This window comes from Xiphophorus maculatus, chromosome 20 (assembly GCF_002775205.1).
Source record: "Xiphophorus maculatus strain JP 163 A chromosome 20, X_maculatus-5.0-male, whole genome shotgun sequence".
In the NCBI taxonomy this organism is placed as follows: domain Eukaryota; kingdom Metazoa; phylum Chordata; class Actinopteri; order Cyprinodontiformes; family Poeciliidae; genus Xiphophorus; species Xiphophorus maculatus.
Genome location: NC_036462.1, coordinates 6,418,306 through 6,441,615, shown reverse-complemented (window position 1 = coordinate 6,441,615; position 23,310 = coordinate 6,418,306). Strand labels below are relative to the sequence as shown.

The following is a 23,310-nucleotide window of genomic DNA, read 5'->3' as shown; positions in this document are numbered from 1 at the left end:
AACCCTGTTGCCATGGGGACTATATACCAAGGACTAATGGTGCGTTCACACCAAACACGTTACGCGCATCAAAAACTCATCCGACGTTTCAAGTTCGACATGGATGCAGACGCTTGACATTTTGCTTTACACCAAACGTTTTGCGCCTGTGGTTCACATTCAAAGTCTGGTGGAGGAGCGTCGAGGGCTGAAATGGCAGCTTGCTCTTGGTTCACCATTTTCCTATTCCAAATTATTAAACTATCTGTCACTGCAGACTGATCATGAATTTATTTTGTATATTTAAAAAAAGCTTTTATTGAATTTCTAAACCACTAAATAACAATCCTTTATTTTAAAGAAAGCTTTGGATCATAGCAGCAACATCATTTGATGTTTGAGGAAATCAGAGGCTTATCGAACCAGAGCTAAAGTATTGGAGGAGCCTTGGTGGAAGCAGGTAAATGTGGGTCAAAGGTCAGACCTGAGGTGTTGAATACACACCTGACTGGCAGCTTTCTGCTGACTCTCTGAGCGCTGCACCGTCCAGCGGAGCTCAGCCTGCAGCGACCGAGGAACGCACTCCAGGAACGTGGAGTTTCCCTCCACCCCATACACCACCTTCACCTCCACCGAGTCGGAGTCTGACAGAAAAACAGCAAACAGGAAATGTGTTCATCTGAATTTTTACCGGAAACCCTACAGGAGTTATAGATGGAAAAAAAATTAGTTTATTCCCATTGTGCCAATTCAAAATAAATGTCGTCTCAAGGCAAATTACAAAAAAATATCCTTTCAATTGAATCATATATACATTCCAATTGATCCTAGTTATCAAACAGTACACTCAATTAATTATTCAAAGTAATTTTAAAAGTTTCTATCTAATAGGAGGTAGAAAAATTCCTTGCATTGTGTCGTTGACTTCCCAGCAATGCTGAGCATGCTGGGTACTGAGCATGCATGTAGCGACAGTGGAGAGGAAAACTGTCTTTTAACAGAAAAAAACCTCCAACACAATCGGGTACAAGCGACCATCTGCCAACTGGACTGGAGGTTTGAGAAAACAGCAGAATGCACAAAAAGAAACAAAAGAACTGATTTTGATGTTCATGAAAGTAAAAATGTAATAGCAGAAGAGGGAGAACGTTTAGCTGATAGGAGAATTATCTCAGGCCTCATTGAGGAAGGAATCACAGCCACAACAAACGTAGCTGCCATAGAGGGGAAAACAAAAAGGGAACAGTTGAAATAAAGCAGGAACAAACTGATGCATCAGAAAAAGCTGATATACTGACTCAAGACGAGTTCTCATGATTTACCATCCTGCAACTTTTAGATGCATCCGCTCTCCTTCACCCCTGAATCAAACGGCTGAATTCCCTCAGCAGCAGTGATTCAAACCGTTCATCTGATTCAGCTGTGTTGAAGAGAGAACGTATCTGACAGGAAGCTGTCGAGGACCGGACACGCCTGCTGCAGTGTTTTTCTAAATTTGTAGATGCAAAAGAAATCCCTTAAAGGGTGCCGCATACTGTATGTGCCTCAAGATTTTAATAACAACAGGAAAAACTTAAGAGAGAAACACCCTGAGGATCACCTTCATCAGGGAAGACTAAAACACTGAGACACAGACTGCTGCAGGAGGAAGAGGAGGCCAGGCTGGCTGCACTGAGGGAGGAAGAGGAGCAGAAGAGAGGGATGATGAAGGAGAAGATGGAGGCTCTGAGCAGAGAGATAGCAGCTCTTTCAGACACAGTCAGAGCCACAGAGGAGGAGCTGAGAGCTGCAGACGTCTCATTCCTGCACAACTACAAGGCTGCAGTGGAAAGAGTCCAGCGCTGCCCCCTGCTGGAGGATCCACAGCTGCCCTCAGGAGCTCTGATAGACCAGGCCAAACATCTGGGCAACCTGGCCTTCAACATCTGGAGCAACATGAAGAACATGGTGACCTACACTCCTCTGGTACTGGACCCAAACACGGCTGGGTCAAAGGTCATCCTGTCTGAAGATCTGACCAGTTGGACTGTAGGAGACGAACAGCAGCTTCCTGATAATCCAGAGAGGTTTGATTACTTTTGTTTTGTCCTGAACTTTGAGGGTTTTAACTCGGGGAACCACAGCTGGGATGTTGATGTTGGAGACAGTGAAGGACGGACGCTTGGTGTGTTAGCAGAGTTTGTTCAGAGGAAGGGAGAGATAGAGTCTGAGTAGCTGGTTCTATGGTTCTGTAAGGATGAATACTCGGTGGCCTCTACCAGCTCCGCCCACAAGTAAGATCAATTTAAGATCTTAACGAAGATCTCAGTGATCAAACAGCAGCTCTGATACCATACCATACCATACCAACTTTATTTATAAAGCACTTTAAAACAACCACAGCTGATACAAAGTGCTGTACATCAAAACACAACATAACAATAAAAAAAAAAAAATAAATAAAATAAAAACCTACAGTTTAAAAACAAAAAACATACAATTTAAAACTAGATCCCGCTAGAGTTAAAAGCCAAATAAAATAGATGGGTTTTAAGACGAGCTTTAAAAGTGGACAGTGAAGGGGCCTCCCTGACCTGCAAAGGCAAGTTGTTCCATAATTTGGGGCCCATGACAGAGAAAGCCCTGTCCCCTCTGAGCTTCCTTCTTGATCTCGGTACCTCCAAAAGCAGCTGATCTGCGGACCTAAGAGACCGATATGGTATGTATGGGTGAAGAAGCTCAGAGAGGTAAGCCGGGGCAAGATTATGTAGTGATTTAAAAACAAACATAAGAATTTTAAAATGAATCCTAAAATATACCGGCAGCCAGTGAAGTGAGGCCAGGACAGGGGTCACGTGTTCCCTCTTTCGAGTTCCTGTCAGCAGTCGTGCAGCAGCATTCTGTACTAGCTGCAGACGTGAGAGCAGTGACTGACTAACTCCCAGATAAAGTGCGTTACAGTAATCCAATCGAGTTGAAATAAAAGCATGGATCACTGTTTCAAAATGCTGCCTGGAAAGAAAAGATTTCACTGACGCCAATCGCCTTAAATGATAAAAGCTGGACTTAACCACGGCTCTGATTTGGCTATCCAATTTAAAATCACTGTCCACCTTAAAACCAAGATCTGTAATAACAGGTTTAAAATAAACCTCCAAGGGTCCCAGGTCAACAGAGGAGGACTCACAGGAGCCACTGGGTCCAAACACCATCACCTCTGTTTTGTTTTCATTAAAATTTAAAAAGTTCAAGGCCAACCAAGCTTTAATATCACCTAGACATGCCAGGAGATGTTTGATAGAATGTACATCCTTTTGCTTCAGGGGCAAATAAATCTGACAATCATCAGCGTAACAATGAAACGAAATCCCATGTTTCCTGAGGACAGAACCCAGAGGCAGTAAATAAAGAGAGAAAAGCAGTGGGCCCAGAATGGAGCCCTGTGGGACGCCATAAGGCATTGAAGCAGTAGATGATTCAGAGTCACCAATCTTGACCGAGATTGTTCTCTCCTCCAGGTAAGACCTGAACCATTTAAGAACAGTGCCACCAATACCTACAACGCGGTATAATCGTGATATTAAAATGTCGTGGTCTACTGTATCAAAGGCAGCAGTTAGGTCAAGTAAAATCAGAACAACATGGTTACCAGAATCACATGCAAGAAGGATGTCATTAAAAACTCTTATTAAAGCAGATTCTGTGCTATGAAGAGTTTTAAAACCTGACTGGAAAACCTCCAGAATGCCATTGTAATCTAAAAACTGTTTCAGCTGACAGTACACAAGTTTTTCTAAAACCTTAGAAAGAAAAGGCAGCTTCGAAATAGGCCGATAATTAGCCAGAACAGTTTGATCAAGGCCAGGTTTTTTAAGCAGTGGTTGCACTACTGCATGTTTAAAACTAGCAGGGACCACACCTGATGACAGACTGCTATTTATAACTGCAAGAACAGGCTGCCCTATGCTAGATAAGATATCTTTAAAAAATCGTGGATTTTTTAAAGATATCGTGGAACAAAAGTCCAAATGAAAACTTATTGATTAGATTGAAACTCTGTGATTTAAACAGGAAACTGGAGATGATCTGATCAACTGGTTGTTTTCAGATCAGCTTCATAATTTTTCCAGACGCTACAAACTAAATGTGACATGAAGTGGATGATGTGGAGTTTAACTGGAGATCTTTACCTTCCTCAGTGACTGGACACTGACTCCAGGGGTCTCCATACTTCACATCCTGTCTGCGAGCTCGCCTGATACACAAACACAGATCAGAATATGAGACGAGTTTCTAAAATTCATCATCAATAATGTCTGAATAACAGAACTGCTCAACAGTTGCATTTATTTTCAGATTAAATCACAAGTGGACTTGATTAAACGACTTATGAAGGCAGGACTTTATTTAGGGGAGTTAGAATAAAGGGACCTGAATGTAAATGCATGCCACACTTTTCAGATGTATTTTTAAAAACATTTTTGTTTTTCTATTTTTAGTAAGGTCTCAGTAAATACAGCTCATTCTGTGGATGTAATGCTGCAAAAAGTGGAACAACGTTGGTGAACAATTTGATGGCGAGTTTGTGAAGCTGGATATTTTCTATAAAAAATTTCAACAACAGTTGAAAAGAGGGAAAAAAAGTATATAAAGTGGAAAAAGGTGCAAATTCTTTTGTTGCATAAATGAGCAAAAAAACCTTTATGCTTCTGAATAAAGTTTAGTAGAACATTTTTTTTCTCTCTTTTAGCATTTAAACATCGTGTGGATCCACTGGATCTGCATCGGGTCGGCCTTCTTCATTTGACAGGTTTCTTTTTTTAAAATTTAATATCAAAGTAGAAAATATACAGTGTGATACATTACATTAATAAAAGGAAAATAAAATCACGGAACAAACAAAGACAAGAAAACAGAGGGTATTGTGTTGCAAAGAATGAGTATTATTAACCTGAAATGAAAATATTAGACTCTTAACTCACTTACTGTCATGAACAATTCTACTCTGGGCATTCTGAGCTATTAATATGTTGTGAAAAGTGTGGTTTATGCTTTCCAATCATCGCAAACACACAGACATAAAAAAATAGGCTGTTCTTTATTATCAAGTGTTGTGTGCATTAGTAGCATCTAGGCACATTAGTTATTTAGAAATACAATTAAAGAAAAATAGTCTTGATTTACTTTGGCAGAAACAAAAATCCTCTTCTGCAAAATCAAATATAAAAAATATACATCCATTTATTTACCTATTGTATTCAGTTAATTTAATCACTTTTAATTACATTAAAATGACAATATCTGTTGAGGTATGAGCATTATAAGAAATCAGAGTCGTAAAAAACAAAGAACAGTTCTCACCAACTGAGAGTCGTTCAAAAGAATCGAATCGTCGTAAACGACGCATCAATTCCATCAATTCCGCATCAATCAAAACCACTAGGGGGCGCCTGCGGACCACCAGTTTGAGAAAACCTGATCTAGCGCTAGCTTACTAAGGAGAAGACTGCCATCTAGTGTTTGTAAATAGAAATTGCAGGTTTAAAACCAGGGGCAGCTGGTAACCTCACTCCTCCCGGACTGAGCGTCTCTACCTCCTGCTGGTGGGGAAGAATCTGGAGCAGTTCTGCCCGTCCCAGGAGCAGTACGGGTCTCTGGCCAGGCAGCACTCGGCGCAGTCGGACCCGTAGAGCTCACACCTCTGCAGCCCCAACTGGACCAGGCCGAGCTCACTGCACACGTACAGCTGTTCCTGAGACAGGAAAGCACAGGTTCATTACGCTGCTGAGGGTTTAATTCTCCACATCTGTGTTCAGTTTTCTCTCACTTCATCATCCTGATTACTGACCCGAACGCCTCGCTTCCTCTTCCTCTGTTCTTCTTCCAAAATCTGGGATGTTTTGTCTTTTTTAGCTGAACTAGCTGACAACTAAACGAGCTTCTCTCACATTAAATTATATGTTTGAATCAAATAGAAGCATTTTCTCTGATACTAAAACCCAAATGCAAGGGAAAAAATAATTGCAACTCATCATTTTATTTTTTATATTTTTTAGCTTCCTCCAGAAAAACAAAGACAAAATAGAACAAAAACTTTTATCAACCAGATTCAGTCTGAAAGATTTGAGTGGTAGAACCTCACGCTCAACTTTTTCTGACTTTCAATAACTGCTTGGTTTATTAACAACAAAAAAGAAAAATCCTGTTCCTTTAAAAAGGTTAGCAAGTCAAAAATAATGAGAAAGTGACACCTACCCGTTTAGTCGACAGCTCCATGCTCAGGATAGGAGTCGGAATCTGTGGGATCAAAAAATATGATCACCAGCGAGAAATTAAAAATATTAATGTTTGACTTGATAACAATGAGAACGTGTTGCTGAAACACAACAGCAGTTTCAGGTTGAATCATTCCAGGTTTCCTTCAGTAAAATTTCAAACTGAAATGTGAAACTACATGAAAAATTTAATAAATTTTTTAATTAATTATGTCTGGTGTCCCACAGGGGTGTGAGTTGAGACCACTTCTGTTCATTAGTTTTTGCTAAGGAGTTATTACTTCAATTTTTATTGCTGTACTAATTACATTAAAACTATTGAAGGACATCAATGACACCAACAAAAAATGTAAACACCAAAAAGAAAAAGTCCAATTTGAAACTAATTTGCTTAATAATTCACTAATTGGGGGACACAGTCTCTTTATTCTAACTTGTAGCGGTTGCTTTAACATCATGAATTTGAAATGAATCCTTGAAACTATGACTGAGGACAAACCTGCAGGATTAAAGGCCGACCCGTTGATTTGACATGATCCCGCCTGAGCTTGTTTGAGTTTCTTTAACAGCAGTCATCTTTCAGGCGGGCGGCGGTCGAGGAATGCAACATAAAATACTACGACTGACTGCGGGGTCAAGAAACCTACAGAGATTAGAAATCAAATGAGTCCCTTTCTTCTTCTGCAGAGGCCTAAAGTTTCCCCACAGCTCCATTTTTCTGGGTCACTGACTTGTTTCAGTGTTTGACAAAAGGAGTCGACGACCTTTGACCTCTCTGAGGCGAGTGAAGGACGGAGGGCGGGGGTTACTGGAGGTATTTTAACAATGATCTGGCTGTTCTCTGACTCAGCAGAACACCAGAGATGGTTGTAACTAGCTATATTTACTTGAGTAACATTTGGGAGAAAAAAGCAATATTAGGATTATTTTTATTATCCTCGGTTAATCCCATTATGAAGTATCGCTACTCTCAGTTAAGTAAAATGTTTGGATTCTCTACCCACTCTGAGTAACTTCACTGAATGAAAAACTAATAATATTTTAACCAAGAAAGTCACCACAAACACACCTGCAGTTTTTGCTAAAGAAATTGATTTTGAAAATATTTTATTTTGTAATTATGTTATTTTCTTGAATAAATTTTTAGGTCTTTAAAATAAAAATTCACTTAACTTTATATTTTGGTGCATCTGATGATGTAATTTTAAAATATTAAATAATTTATATTTTCATCAGTACTTGAGTAACTTTCTCACCAAATACTTTTCTACTCTTAACTGAGTAATTTCTTGGCTACTTTGCTATTTTATCCGCGTCTGCAGAAAACTGAGGAACCAGCAGCAGTTTAGACGACCGGACCAGGAAATCAGTTTGTTCTGTTCTCTTATAATCATCTTCCTTCCACCTAGGTTTGCTCCATCCTTAAAAAAATGTTCGTCTTCCCTAACTAACATTTCTCACACAGATGATTTTGGGAAATATGTGCCCTTCCATGTGTTTCTGGACTAAAATGTCCCTTTGGGAGCCTGAAGAGGGCCTCATGTGGGAGATCACACGAAGCATGGTTGGCACAGGAGCACAAAGAGGAACTGGAACAAGCTTTCAGCCCTAAAGGTCCAGTCCAGATGCAGCAATCTGCAGAGAAGTTACCTCAAAGGCTGAATAATCTCACCTGGAACACGGTGAGTTCCTCCAGAATGACCTCCTCTGTTTCCCAGTTGTCTTTGATGACTGACACAGCCTTCACCACCTTCCCATCGTCTGGAAAACATCACAGCAAGAAGAACCCAGATGGTGAAAGCTCTGACTTGTCAAATAATACACACACATTGGGCCATAGCAAACTGTCACTGCTTTGAAATCCTGCAGAAAGGCTTGGATTTTGGACAGAGGGTTTTATTTATTTCATTCCATCGCTTCAAGAAATCAAAGCCAAATGTAAAAATCATAGAAGATTTTCATTTTGTGCCACTTGCCTTTCAGCTCCACAAATCTTTGAACTAACGTACATTAAAGAGGCAGCATTATGTTTATTCCAGCCACAGAGTAACATTTTATAGCACAGTCAAGTAACTGTTACATTGAGTTGTTATATATCAAATATCTCTTAAAGAAAATTTTACTTCCTGATTTAGAGGCTGGAAATTGGGGCACTGTCTCTTTAAAAACTCCTGCCCAGGAAGTCATCACAACACGACTCCTCTATTAACCCTTTAACAATGTTTTTACCAGTGTTGCATTAAGAAGTAGCTCCTCTAATGAGCTCAGCAGGTCCTCCAGGTGTTTGCTAATTGCTGCTGGCTAGTCTGAAGGAGCTGAATGGGGAAGGGCTGCTCTGCGTGGTGGGATCTCTGAAGCTGCAGCTCAGAGGAGGAGCTGTGCCTCGAAGGTGGAGCTAGGTACACCCAGGCGTTAACATGATGAAGTATAACATGATGTAAAGCTTAAATAAATTGCTACTATGTGTTGCTGTTCCTTTAAAATGTCTCCTGTAGTTAGATGTTGAGACAGCACTGTGGCTGGAGACGATACTGACTTCTATTCAATAAATTTCACTTTGTGCTTTCAAGGTTGATCAACAAAGAAATGAGGGAACAGAGTTGAAGTTATAACTCCTGTGCAGCATGAGCATCTATGGACAACCTCAACGATCATGAATCTGTCAGAAAACTAGTAATAAAGAAAGTCAAAACCACCTGTGTGGGGAACTGAGGAGGTCAGGTTAGCACGTCCAGAAGAAATCTCATCATCACAGGAGCTTTACTCTCCACATGTTTCAGGATTATATCAACAAGATATTTTGTTATGAAATATTCCCCCCATCAGATTCCTGGGTTCCTCCCGCAGTCCAGAGACATCCTAGGCCTAAACTGGAGTGGTAGCACTGGGGAGCCGTTGACCTTTCTACTATCACTCCCCCAGCTGGGACGAGCTGCTGGCTCTGATGGAGAAACCAAATACCCTCCTGGGAGCTTTAGATCCAGATGCCCGTTGCCTGGAGTTTGCCCTGTTAAAACACCAGGCTGGATGGATAAAAACTCACACATCCATCCATTTCTACCATCCGTCCATCTGCCTGTCCATCCATCATCCACTGCTAAATTTGGGGTCTTGCCATAGGGACAGAGAGACCCAGACATCCTAACCAGACGCCCAAGCCACCTTAACCGGCTCCCACCTGGAGCTTCTGTCTGTAAGGGAGAACTCAGACACCCTGCAGACGGGTCCTGTAGAGGAACCCTTTTCATGTGACGTCACGCTCTTCAAAACTCTGCCGGTTTCACCACAGCAGACATCAAAACAACCAACGCGCTACAGTAAAGCAGTAAAGCCTGTCAAAAAGCAGACATCTAGTAGCCTAATCGATTCTATTCGGTTTATTTCACCTAATAAACCGCAACCATAAGGTGCTGCCATAAGGCTGCACAAACAGACATTGTATAACTTTAATGAGGAAAGATACGGCGTTAGCAGCCGTTAATCATAATGACTGGCAGCCCTCGGTGTAACCGCGGATTTGCAGCAAACACTTTTAACAAGCTAAGACGATTAACGATCAAATACTTTATAAGTAAGTATAATTACAAAGATATGAAATAAGCATTATGGGGAAGGTACATGTCCAACCATTGTCTCCATATCCAGATGATGACCTGATCAAAGCTCTGGGATGTTCAGAGCTTAGAACCCCACCCTGCTGAACTGAACCAGACCCCCCTCCCTGACCTGTTGCTGTCTGATTCCAACACACCAGCTTCAGCTTCAGAGCTCCAGGAGAAGATCTCTAGCAAATCCATGAGGCGTGAACACAAGTGCAGGACATTTTTCCAGTTCTGCTGTGAAACAGAGGGCAGGTTTTATTCAGGCTGTTAATGTGCAGTTCATGGGGTGGGGTGAAAGGTCAAGGAGAGGAATCCACTTAGAGGAGATATATGGAGCAGCTCTGCGCCCTCTCCCCTTCGGCCTGTCACCAGCCACTAAATGACCTCTCATTCATCACAGAACCAGAACCGTTTTATCTGACAGCAGCGCTTCTCTGTAACGACAGCAGGTTTCTGCAGCTGGAGCAAAGAATACAGATGTTCAAAACGGACCCAGTGAACATTCACTGACCACAAGCTGATTCTCAACGTGATCCAATGAATTTAATCATTATAAAGATCCCTCCTCACCTGTCCCCAGGTGTAAGACGTCGTACGGTCCGTCCTGAGCCTCCACTCTGTCCACAACAACCCTCTTCAGCAGGTATGGTGAGTTGACCCGGGTCAGGACGGGTCGGCCGCCCAGAGGCAGGACGGGGTCCCACATCAGCTGGTGCTGCCGCATGAAGCTCACCACCTCATCTGGGAAGTCCTTGGTGGACTTGAGCAACGCGTCGTACGTCTCACTGGGACACTGAGAGGAGAGATGACAACATCAGGAAAACGGCAGGACGGGTCCGCTTCCAGGAGCGAACCCGTCCTTGACCCGTCCAAAACGATCTGGGATGTCAGACTTTAAAGGGGCAGTATTATCCATTTTATAGCACATCAAATAACTATGTTACCTTCAGTTGTTTGTTTTAAAGTCGAACATGACTTAAAATAAATTTGACTTCCTGATTTAATGTCTTGAAATTGGGCCTCTGTGGCTTTAAGCATGGGAACTGCAGCCCAGAGGAGGAGCTGGGTCTTGAAGGCGGGGCTAGGTCCAACCAGGCGTTTTGCAAAGTTGAATGGTGGCCATGGAGATTAAAAGATTTCTCAAACATGCATGAAAGAATTAAGGCAACAAGCATCATGTAAATCTTAAAGAAGTTAATTTTCATTGATTCTGCCCCTGTAAGTTGTTCTTGCATGAAAAATCAGCCAAATAAAATAACATAATAAATTTTACTGATGTGTCTAACTGTTAAAAATAAAATCCAAAGAACCTTCTCAAACTTTTTCTTTGTTTAATTTTTTAAGAAATTCTAATCATTACACCTAAAACCAAAGCAGTGACCAGGTGTTAGTTAAATAAAATAGGCTTCGCTTTGCTGTGAGTCAAGCTTCCTTCTTCCGTCTCTGAAATATCTTTAGAACATAAAAACAAACTGAACAAATTTCTTATTTTATTTTTTATTTTATTTTTCTTAACTCCAAGAAATACGCTTGTCATGATAACAAATGTCGATGGACAATAAATTATCCCAGAGGTTATTGTGATAAACAATAATATTGTTGTTTGAGACCCTTTTTGAGTAATGTAATAGTAATAATAATGCAAGAACACATTCTCAAAGATCAATACACTTTAAATTCTAATGAATATTTAACACACATTTAAAATGGAAGACATTTTAAATATCCACAATAAATAAACAAAACAACAGCAACAACAAATAAAATTCATCATGAAGACTCAAAACAAAACTGTCCTTCAAAAAAAGGGCTAGTTGAGACCAAAACACCAGACTGAAGACTTTTAACATCCAGGTTTTTGGTACAAAAAGAGAAAAGAGAAAAATTATAAATCGTGGAAATGGAAATTATCAAGCTCATTTTAATTAATCATGCAATTAATTGATTTATTGCTTATTAAGCTAGGCCTATCAATAAAGTATGGGTTGTGTTTAAGCTGTGAACTTTTCATCTAATCTGAGAATTTAAATCCAAATCATCAAACAATCCTCTAGAAATAAGCAGTGAAGGTCAATTCTTCTGGTCTCAACATGCTGATTGGTGCATAAAGTCAGATTTCCTCTCAGTGAGGAAACATGAAGAGAAAGGAGAGATGAGAAACTAAGAGTAGGAGAGATGGATTTGTTGAAGGTGTAAAGCAGGTTGGAGCTAACGAGGGAAGACGTGCCACCCAGTAGCGAAGTGAGAAATGTGGAAGCCATTATTGTCTCTGCGGTGAGACTCAGCTTCATTCTGCCTGATTCGCTGCTCTCCTCGCCGACACGCCTCGCCTCTGCTGCACTCAACCGCGTGATTAAACACCGCGCAGAGCGGCCATGACACCCGGCGCGCACACAGCGACCTCTGACCTCACGGCGGCTGAAATGTCCCAGAGGAACCGGTGTTGGACCAGAGGAGCTTTCTGAGGTTGGACTCTGATCCCACAGGAAATTCCTAATTTTTCACAAAAACACAAATGCCATCCAGCTTCCAATATATGTGGGATAAATGATGGAGTGTGAGGCTGAATGTGGCAGCTTAACTCAAGAAAAAGGAAAATATTCTGGCGGTTACATGCTGACCCTCGGTGGGGCAGTTCTACCACAACCACAGAGCAATCATATTTACATTAAAATATATATTTATTTATCACTTCTCTCTAGTCAGCACTGGGAGAAGACGTAGGAACTAGATTTTGTTCACAGATTATCTGTCTCATATGATATAGTGAAAGTTAAAAGTTACATTCTGCAGCTTTAAAAGTGCTTATAAATAAAGTTGGCTTTGGTTTTTGTTTTGCAGCTTCACTCTTTCCATGTAATCCCAAAGTGTCTCCCCTGTTGTTGTGACTGATGGCGGCGCTGCAGGACACCCTGGGCCGGTTACCTTCCTGACAATGGGAGTATCCCACAGAGAGATGTGTTTTCCTATCTTCCTGTTGGACCTTGCAGTGACCTTCACCACCCTGCAAGGTCACCAGCTCCTGCCTGATGGCAGCAGTTATCTTCCAGCTGTTGGTGTGCTGAACTCACCGTTCCGGGTCTGGGGTACGGGATGCGGCCCTTGTACTCGACCCAGCGGTAGTCGGGTCCCTCTCTGTGGGCAAACGGGCCGTTGAAGGCGGCGCGGATGGACGCCATGGAGTAAACGCACACAGCCGAGCCCTGGAAGATGGAGCTGTGGAGAGAGAGGACCGACCGGTTGATCAGCGGGGCGATCAACCGTCAAACCAGGGAGAAAGAAAACAGCAAACAGCAAGAAAAACTAAAATTAAATTGTGTTATTTACAAAATGATGATAAAAGGAGCAACAGAAGAAGAATAAAACTAAAAGAAGGTGGAGAAATTATTAAAGTTTAAGTATGTGACTTTTTTTAAAAATATATTTTTTTACATATTTATTAAATCTATCACCATGTGGTGACAGTTTGAAACGAGACACATAATATGTGGAAAAAACTGCTTTAGGAACAACTAATCAGAGTCAGGAGGCGGGTCTTAGTGCTGTCAATCACCATCAATGTGGCACTGCAGTTAGCGTAGCCTGTCATGAATGCTAATGCTAGTTAGCATGACCACTTATGATGGCGAATAAACACTGATGACGGCGTTTATCCACCATCTGCGAGTACATAAGGATTATTGACAGCGCTAAGACCCACCTCCTGGCTCTGACTGGCTGGTTTTGGTTGGGAGAGTTGCATTTCTTCAGACCGCAGTAGTAGCTCAAGGAGGAGATTGATTTTTCAAAGATTATCTGTCTCATAACACACCTGGTGACAGTTTTGACGAATATGTACAAAAAATTTTGTATTAAAGTTACTTACTGCAGCTTTAAAGAAGAGAAGGAGGAGGGAGTGGAAAGAGAAGTGGCTCTGCTTTTCTACATTAAGGTTAGAAAAACTCAACCTGCTGGGCCCCTACACCTTTGACCCCAGGCACCCACCCAGACCTGACCTCTGACCCTGAACTGGGAGGGTGTGCACGCGCCAGCCAGGCGGCGGGAGGTCAGATAATCTGCAGAAGTTTCTTTCAGCAGGTGGAGCTCACAGACTCCAGCTGGATTAGATTATTTATAACCAGATTAATCAAAACACAAACAGGAGGAAAACTGATAATTTCACTAATTACAACAAAAAAATAATTTATTATAAACATAATGAAGTAAATTAAACCATTTCATTTCTATTTTCAGGTTTAAAAACGAAGAAAATGTTTCTATTTGCAAAAACGGAATGGCTCGTTTATTTTCTATCTTTGTGGAAAAGTATTTTGTGGAAAAAGTTATTAGCTTATTAACTCCAACAGAGACGCCTGTCACAATGAAAAACTTTGCTGAATGATAAATTGTCCCAGAAGTTATTGCGATAAACGACGTTATTGTTGTTTTGAGAACAAGTTTTCAACCTGATGACAGGAAAAACCAAATACTACTGCTCCTCTTAGTGTCATTCTGTTGTTAAAATTATTAAGATAATAAAATAAATAAACGGCTAAATCCTGCATTTGTTATTGTATCTATATTTTAAGAAGTTATTATCAGACATTGGGGAAACGAGTCGTCCTCCTATTTCTTATTTTTGCATTTTTATTCTTGCAGATATTCTGTGCTTTTCTTTCTTTTTAATTCAGTTGATTATTTTTTTTGTAATTCTTTTCTGTTTATTATAGGGCTGGACTTGATTTAGTGAGTTTTCAGACGATCACTCCATCTCTCTGTTTCAGCTGGAGGCACCTGCTTTTATTTTGTTTTAAAAAATATCCCGTTTTTATGTCTTTGACATGATGGTAGCAGTTTCTCGCCTGGAGGTGGTGAAGACGCCGTAGATGGTCGGGTTCTGGGGATCCTTGGTTTCCAGAACAAAGATGTCCTCTAAAACAAAACAGACAAATCGAGATTGCAAAGTTTTATCACTTTATGTTCTCCATAAATTAGTCGATTGAACTGTCGCTGTGTTGTGACAGTTTGGAATGAGACAGGTAATCTGTGAAAACAATCAAGCTCCTCTGCCTTCTAGAATCAACGAATTAGAACCAAGAGGCGGGTCTTAACGCTGTCAATTACAGTGTTGTTTGGCGCTGCTCATCCCCATCCTGCTCCTCATCCCACCTTGCTCTCTGCTACTGCAGCTAGTATAGACAGTTGCGAATGCTCGAGCTAGTTAGCATGACTGCCTACGACGACGGATAAACATTTTTTCTGTATTTCCAACACTACATAATTAGCAGCCAGTACATGAGGTTGACTGATAGCGCTAAGACCCTCCTTCCGGCTCTGATTGGTTGTTTTTGTTTGGGAGCGATTAATTTCTTTAGACGGCAATAGTAGCTCAGGGTGGAGCTTTACTAAACCCATTTTTTTTCACAGATTATCTGTCTCATAATAAACTGTTACAACATGGTAAGAGTTTTAACAAATATGTAAAAAACATATTCTTTATAAAAGTTACAAGCTGCAGCTTTGATGGAGTAAAAAGAGAGAAAGGGTCGGCGTTACCGAGCTCATCGAAGTGAGTATCGATTCCCGACGGGCCGGGAACAGAGCAGACTAATCGGGCTTTCAGGAAGGTGGTCCAGCGGTTGATCAGACTCCTCTTCCCACCAACGTCATTCTGCAGGAAGGAGAAACAAATATGCACTGAAAGATTGATCATAAAACTGAAACAGGAAGTTGGGTCAGGCCTAAGCAACATGGAGTTTTAATGTCTGGATGATTCAAGGTCAGAGCTGCATGAAAAACCTCCTGAAAATGAATGAAAAAGCAGGAAAAATCAGAGCAACTGTTAAAAGAAGGTATGGTTGTTTTATTTAATTAAAGAAAAACTGCATCAGGGTTTTATTGAAAACATTTATGATCCTTCTAATATGGCTTTGACTGAAGCGTTGTTCACCTTGCAGACCCGAGCCACCCGGCTGTAGATCCTCTGGTCCCACTGGCCGGCCTCCACCGCCTTCTCCTTAAAGAAGAAGTAAACTTTATCGTCGTCTGGACTGTGAGTGTCAGGGATGGAGAAGGAGCCCACAAAGTCCGGCTCTGTGGGGGGACAGGAGGCGTTCATGTTGGAAAACCGATGCAGCCTCCAGTTTCTCTGCTGTCTTTAACTTTAAACAGAGCTAGAATGAAGAAATGCATCATGGGAAGAGGCAGCTGCTCACCGTTGAGCCAGTTGTGATCGGAGGCCTCGGTGCGGATGTAATGCTGACTGCTGCCCTGAACCGAGGTGCGGAAGATCGCCGCGTTGGCCCCCATGAAGTCGACAGAGGTTCCTGCATAAAGTTCACCATCTGAGGGGAAAAAACGACAAGATCACTGCAGGGTAAAGGTCACTGCAGGGTAAAGGTCATGAGGCATTTTGAAGGTGCTAACATCACAAACTACTTTGGCTCTTCAGGTATTTCCTGCAACCAAGGTTGTAATAGTTTGGGTTTTTCTTTATTGTTTAGTTTTATTTCCATGTTTGTACAATTCAATTAGTTTTAGAGTGTTTGGTAGTTTTTAGTCATTATTAGTAGGTAAACATTTAGTTATAACCGTAGTTTTAGTTTTTCCATAATTGATATCATCTTCAGGTGCAGAATTCATAACGACCAAAGTATTGTGAATATGTTTGCATCAAACTGATAATTAATACTCAACAGAGGACACCAGATTTCTGTGCATCAGAAGAAAAGCATCAGGCAGTTTGTTGTTTCAGTAAAGCAGTGAGTTGCAGAAGGACATCCAGATGAGGACAGATCCTTCATCCTCTGCTGTCCAGCTGTGAAACCTCAACATGAAGCTCCAGCTGACCCCTGGGGGTCTCGGTCAGGAGGATCTACAGTTGCTGTGTTTAGTGTGTTTAGCGTGGCGTCAGCAGTGAAATAACTCCCAGGGACCACACACACCTCGACTCGGCACTCAGCCTGCAGGCGGACAGGCCAGGGACGGCACGATGCTTAATGTCACCAGAATATGGAGAGAATGACGTAAAATCATTTGAACATCGTGTGGTTGTGAGGACCAACGTTGTTGGTTAACAAAAACCGACAAACAAACATTTTCCTAATTTTTTCTGGTGACAGAAAATGCAGAAAGACTCCTGACTGCAGCCCATCAGAGCGTTGACTCCCAACCAACATTATTATAGTTAACAAAAACTAACAAATAACAAAAACTGAAATTAGGAAAACCTTTCTTTTAACTGAATAAATAAAAATGATAATTAATGGGGAAAGGACTATGACTAAGTGGAACTATATTGTGTGTTAGTAATACAAACTAAAACATACTGAAATTATAGATATCCTTTGTTTTCATGTTTATGAATCTATTTATCAACCTTTCGAACTGATGTGCAGATACAACACAAGCAGTTTACGTCAGCTACGGCACTCCATACTTCTGGCGGCGCTTACGCTGGTCTGCGAAACAGCAACAGCGACATTTGGGAGAAAACGCCAGAGTCAGTTTGTTGTTCAACAATAATTAATTACATTTTTTGAAAACGGTATCATCTGTCGAGTATTCATTAACAGATCAATGTAGACATAATTAATCACAATACTTTGGCCTTTTGCACTCAGTACCTAAAAACTAAAAACAAACGAAAACTAAACATTTAACTAATAAAAACTAACAAACACACTCTAAAATTAATTACAACAAACTGAATTAAATTAAAAATCACAACGAAATAAAACTATGCTATGAAAAACCCAGAGGACAGGTGCGTGGTACCGGTCAGCCTGGCAGCGAACGGCTCTCTGGGACTGAAGGGACACTTTCCTCGTCCTGACTCCACGGCGTGGGACAACCTGAACCACGGCTCCTGCAGGACGGACAGGGAATGAGTGATGAAGAGCGAGGAAGATTCTCTGGCTCCATTTTGTTGCACATCAGAGAAAAAGACAATGAAAGTTTACAGAAAATAATAATTAATTTAGTGTTTCTTTGCCAGCGATTTAAAAAAATAGATGTTTTGCAGGTTTTCTTTTGTATTTCCTGTTAGTTGCTTTGTGAGATTTTGCACATTCTTTGCGTTTTTATTAAATTTTCTTTCTGACCCCATTTAAGTTAAATTGTTATTGTGTTAAATCTGCTCTTGGCTCAGACTGTGCCTGTAACTGGCAATGGACTTTCTGTTTGCTATCTCATATTTTAGATATAAGCATAAATGTTCATTTTACAACCACAATACTGCAAAAGTAAAGAAAAAGTATTGTTTATTTTTGCTTGATTATAACACCAAGAATGAGTTCTGCACTATTTAAAGAGTCTATAATTTCCAACTGTTTGGAAGCATTTTTTTTTTAATTACATTGGATTTATTTATTTTTTGTAATACAAAACAAGTGACAGTTAAACAATAACATCAACAAAAAAGACTCAGCGTTGTATAATATTGTTGTTTTCTTCATAATTTTTCAGAAACTCTTTAAAATTGCCTCTCTTTCCTCAAATGAGCTAAATATATGTCTGAGAACATAGCAGGCATGCAACTTAATCAATATGTAGTATAAAGGTAAATAAATGTAAATAACCAAATAATTGGTACCTCTGGGTTCTGGCTGAGCTGCAGGTAAGTACACTGTGGATGGAAGGCGCCGGTGCCACAGACGTAAACATGAGTCTTATTGAACGGCTGCAGCACACGGACAAAGTTGGCACAATCTCTCTGGAAGTCAAACACAAACAATATGAGCATCCAGAATGTGTTTAGCAGATAAAAACACAGAAAAACAGTAGGTAGAAAAAATGACTTAAAGCAGATTTCAAATTCTTAAATCCTAAAAAAGATGATCAGTATATGAGGTGAGAAATAAATAAACTTTTGTATAATTATTTTTACCTCCAGGCTCTTGCCTGCCAGCCTGCAGTGCTCCACATGTTCTTGAGCTGCAGGCCAGTGGATCTGATGGGGAAAATATAGAAAATATCCAAATAATCAACTTGAATATGAAACAAATAAGGAATCAACCACTAATGGAAATACATGCTAATTTTAAACCCTGAAATCTAATGTCCAAAATTAAAGAGAAATAAGATAATTAGTAGAGGTTACTCAATTATAAATATTGATAATCTCCTGAAGGTCTGTTGTTTAGTTAGGGATCAGGAAATTAGGAAAACAGAGAAAAAGTAGGGATCAACTGGTAACGTAAACATATTGAATTATATATATAATTATATTGAACTATATTGAATGCTAACTCATAACAACAAACATCTAATTACATGTTGATAACCTGCAAACATGTAATTATTAAGCAACTGCTATTGTCGCCTACTATTTACTCATCACCATAGTTTCTCTTTGTCAAGTCTTTTGCAGCTGATCCAGAATGCTGCTGCTGGCATTCTGACTAAAACCAGGACGACAGAGCACATAACACCAGTTTTAATGTCCCTCCACTGGCTCCCTGTAGCTCAAAGAATAGACTTTAAAATACTGTTAGTTTATAAATCACTGAACGGCTTAGCATCACAATACATTAAAGATCTGCTGTTGTTGTATCAACCTTCCAGACCTCTCAGGTCTTCTGGTTCTGCTCTGCATCCCCAGAACCAGAACCAAACGAGGAGAAGCAGCTTTCAGCTACTATTCACCACAAATCTGGAACAAACTTCCAGAAAACTGTAAAGCAGCAAAAACACTGAGTGCCTTTAAATCTCGACTAAAAACCCGCCTTTGTAGGATTGTATTTGAAACGTAACCACTTACGAATTTAATGTAAGTTATTTAATGTAACATTAACACTGACTTAATGTCATGTTCTGATTGTTGATTCTATGTTGCATGACTTTGTGTTTTTGTGTTTGTAATGATGTAAAGCACTTTGAAATGCCTTGTTGCTGAAATGTACTATACAAATAAAATTTGATTGATTGATTGATTTAGATAATGTTCATTGGTTTTAATATTTTAAAGAGCCACAACCAAGAAATCTCTTTAATCCTGTTGCGATCCGAATATATTCTGATTTATAAACTTTGGAGATAGTGGGAAAAAGATGAATAATAAACCAGCAGTCCAGAGTTTTTTTCACTGATAAGACTTTAAATTGAGCTTTGCTGCATCTTATTTACCAAAAGAAATAATAATGAACTCCAAGCAGCTCTGACGGTTTAACGCCCAACTAGGTCCATCAGAAAGGTTCGACACCTCACCTTGTGGACGGGCTGGTCCAGGTTGTCGGGGTTCAGCAGGTAAATGTGGTCTTTCCCTCCAACCAGCAGCCATCCTCTGTCCTCATCCAGCAGCAGGACCTGGTAGCCCCCGCCAACGCCGGCGCCCCAGGAGACCGCCGAGCCGTTCCTCACATCTGGAAGAGTCAGAAAAATTCAGGGGTTTATTCACCGTGAAACTCTTTGCACATTCAGTCCTAAAACTGCAAAATTAAAAGGAGACAGCAGATAGTCGCTGGGTTTCCACAGGATGCTGAGTCTCTCGGACCTCAGATCTTAGTTTAAACAGGAACAACTGGAGCATTTTAGATCAAAACTAAAGAAGTTATTAAGCACTATATCTATCAACCAATCAGAGGAAAAAAGGCGGAGTTCAGAGACCGTAACGTTTTTAGCTCCAAGAGCTCTGCTAGCTTGCAGCATCTGGCGCCCCGCAGGTCTCCATCTCTATAAAGCAATAATTTCAACCCGTATAAGTTTTTATTTACATATTTTTAGACAGAAGACACCCAGGTTTATCCCTCATCTTTCTGGATCCAGAAGTGTTTGCTTCCCCTCAGTAACATGAGCCTTCACTGTGCTTTACCACCTTGCCGTGCTCTATAACCTCCAGGTCATGTTTTGGTTTCTCTGTATCAGTTTAATGGAAAATCAACTTTTTTGAGCTTTCATCATGTTATAATGTTATTCCCTCATCAAAAACTTCTTTCAGGCATGTTTGAGAAATCCTCTAATCTCCACAGCAACCATTCAGCTGAGCAAAACCCCTGGGTGGACGTAGCCCCGCCTTAGAGGTACGGCTCCTCCTGAGAGCTGGAGTTCCAGGTTTCTGCCTCACAGGACATTCTTCCCCCTCTCAGCTCCTTCAAACTATCCAGAAGCAATTAGCAAACACCTGGTGGAAATGCTGAGCTCAATATACAAACTACTAGTGTAACACAGGTAAAAACGTTGTTTAAGAGACAGAGGCCCAATTTAAACACGTTAAATGAGGAAGTGAATTTTCTTTTAAGTCATATTTGACATACATCTTATTTTTAGAACAAATAAAACTAAAATAAGTGCTATAAACTTGTAATACTGCCCCTTTAAAATTGATTCTACAGGCGGCTGAAGCTGCCTTTTCTCACTCTGCCTCTGTGTTTTGGCCTCATTCTTCACAAATTAATTCCTCATACTGATCATCAGACGTATCTGAGTTTACCTCATACCCAAGCCAGTCGGTCTAGCTCATTTTTCCACATAGCTGCAGTTTGAACCTGGCGGCTCCTATATTAATAAATCAACAGTAATGTAACCCAGCACTGCAGGTCAGGAGAAAACCTTCCCTCTGTGTGTTTTAGTAACTCTGTGCTGTGGTTGAATGCCTCATAACTAAAGTCAACACTCACGCTACACACACACACTGATTGGCCCCTGTTCTCCCTGGGGAGGCGGCGTTAAAGCAGGCAGAAAACAACCTGGAGAAGCAGAGCAAATTAACCATGAAGCTCCAGCTTTATGATCTGTCGGCTCAGGCCTCCCGGAGCCGGAGGACCAACCGCTGCAGCGCCGCTGCCAACCCAACGACAATCCAAGCAGAAACAGCAGAGCTCAGGAATCCAAACCGTTTCGCAGCAGGAGGCGTCGGCAGCCATCAGGCTCCCAATTATTTTTACTTTTCATTCATTGAAAGTGAAGTTTTTCTGGCCAACTGCAGGTTCCTCACAGCTGACACCAATTTATCGCTGTAACTTCATCCCTCAGTTATTTGATTGATTTATTCTCATTTAATGAGTAAAACTCTGGAGCAAAACTTTTAAAATGTGGATAGAAAACTGCTTTAAATATGAAGAATTTTTATAGAAAAGCAACAGCCGGAACCTTTCTATCCTTACGTTTCTGGTACCCCCGTAAATCTGACGCACAAGCGACATCCGCTAACAGCAGCGATGGCAGACGAAGCCTCTTTTCTTGATTGGCGGCAGAGCTAGGCATGTATCGTATTGTTTATCATTTATTGTAATAAATTTCTTATAATAATTTTGATTTAAAATTCTAATTAATTATGTTTAGATCCCCAAAACTGTCCGTAATGTCAGGATTGTTAGCTTTCTCCACTGTTTGTTCAATAAAAACATCAATAAATATAAATAAATTTGAAAATATGATTAAATATAGTTACTTTCATTGATACAAATCAAACTTCTTTATGTGTTTTTGAAGAACAGTATTGGTGTTTGTGTAGCTATGATTGCTGAATCAGTCAGAGCCACAAAGTTACACAAATAATTCTTAGTCACTTTTATTGATGTCACAGTAATACGACAAAATATCGTGAAAGTCCATCAATCTGATGGTTGAATAACCTAAATAACAGATTCAAAAATATAAATATCTTTGTTGTTGACCTCATCTGTCTATTAATTCAATTTAAAAAATGGTTTTTGAATTGAAAATGCTGCTTATTTTGTTGCTATGTTGTTTTCGATGAATTACGATGAGTTCAGTTAAACATTTGAATTGATTCCACCACTAGCTAAAACATGATCATCAACATTTGGAGCCTACAGCTTTTAATTATCAAAAGATAAATTAAATCATGAGTTTTCTTCTCCTGATTTCTGCATCTCATCCTGTAAACTTATAGTTTCTGACAACAGCAGCTCAAAAATTTTAACTTGAGTGAAAGCAGAAAATTTCTTGCAGCTGAATTTGCACGTCCATGTTTCTGCAGATCAGCAGCAAACAGAGCTGTCAGTGAGGAGAGTGGAGCGAAACGACCCCCCGCGGAGCATGCAGAGTACAACCGTCACTCATGCGCACGCACTGCGTGTTCAGGCTTTGAATGCAGCACGCCACATTTGCTGCACCGTTCTGAAAGAAATAAATCACAGCCGTGACGAGCTGACAGGTGACGGCAGAGACCCGGCTAGCCAGCCGGCCGTAGAGGAAAATTTGAGGAACTGCAGAAGAATGCAGTCAGATTTGTTTACACAGCCTTTATTTGGAGTCCTGCTGAGAAAAATAAGAGATGATGGATGAAAACAACTGCTGCACCAGGCTTAGAAACTCAATCAGTGACGAACAAGTCAAATCAGATTCTCAAGCCTCATTTGTCGGCTTTGCTTTGTGTCTTTATTACACACAACTTGCTGAATTAGTTTAGTTCAGGTGCTACAAACTAATCCTGGATGGTGCAACTTGTACACCAGAGTGAAGTTGCCCCCCTGACCATATCACTTTTTTTGTGATACATTTGTGCTGCAAAATCTTTTGTTTGTGCCACTCTC

The 23,310-nt window shown here is 40.5% G+C and overlaps 1 protein-coding gene across 1 annotated transcript in view; it reads right to left on the bottom strand.

Moving 5' to 3' along the window:
* The window catches only part of LOC102233681 (semaphorin-3D-like), a 52,289-nt gene that overhangs the window by 1,688 nt on the left and 27,291 nt on the right, over positions 1-23,310 (bottom strand). The window contains exons 3-17 of the mRNA XM_023325159.1: positions 20,021-20,175; positions 18,702-18,764; positions 18,408-18,527; positions 17,591-17,681; positions 16,030-16,158; positions 15,765-15,907; positions 15,371-15,485; positions 14,677-14,746; positions 12,907-13,051; positions 10,406-10,628; positions 7,906-7,994; positions 6,214-6,255; positions 5,553-5,710; positions 4,149-4,213; positions 484-623 (exon numbers count right to left, since the gene is read on the bottom strand). Coding sequence (XP_023180927.1) covers positions 484-623; positions 4,149-4,213; positions 5,553-5,710; positions 6,214-6,255; positions 7,906-7,994; positions 10,406-10,628; positions 12,907-13,051; positions 14,677-14,746; positions 15,371-15,485; positions 15,765-15,907; positions 16,030-16,158; positions 17,591-17,681; positions 18,408-18,527; positions 18,702-18,764; positions 20,021-20,175 — 1,748 coding nt within the window. The remainder of the gene's footprint in view (positions 1-483; positions 624-4,148; positions 4,214-5,552; positions 5,711-6,213; positions 6,256-7,905; positions 7,995-10,405; positions 10,629-12,906; positions 13,052-14,676; positions 14,747-15,370; positions 15,486-15,764; positions 15,908-16,029; positions 16,159-17,590; positions 17,682-18,407; positions 18,528-18,701; positions 18,765-20,020; positions 20,176-23,310) is intronic.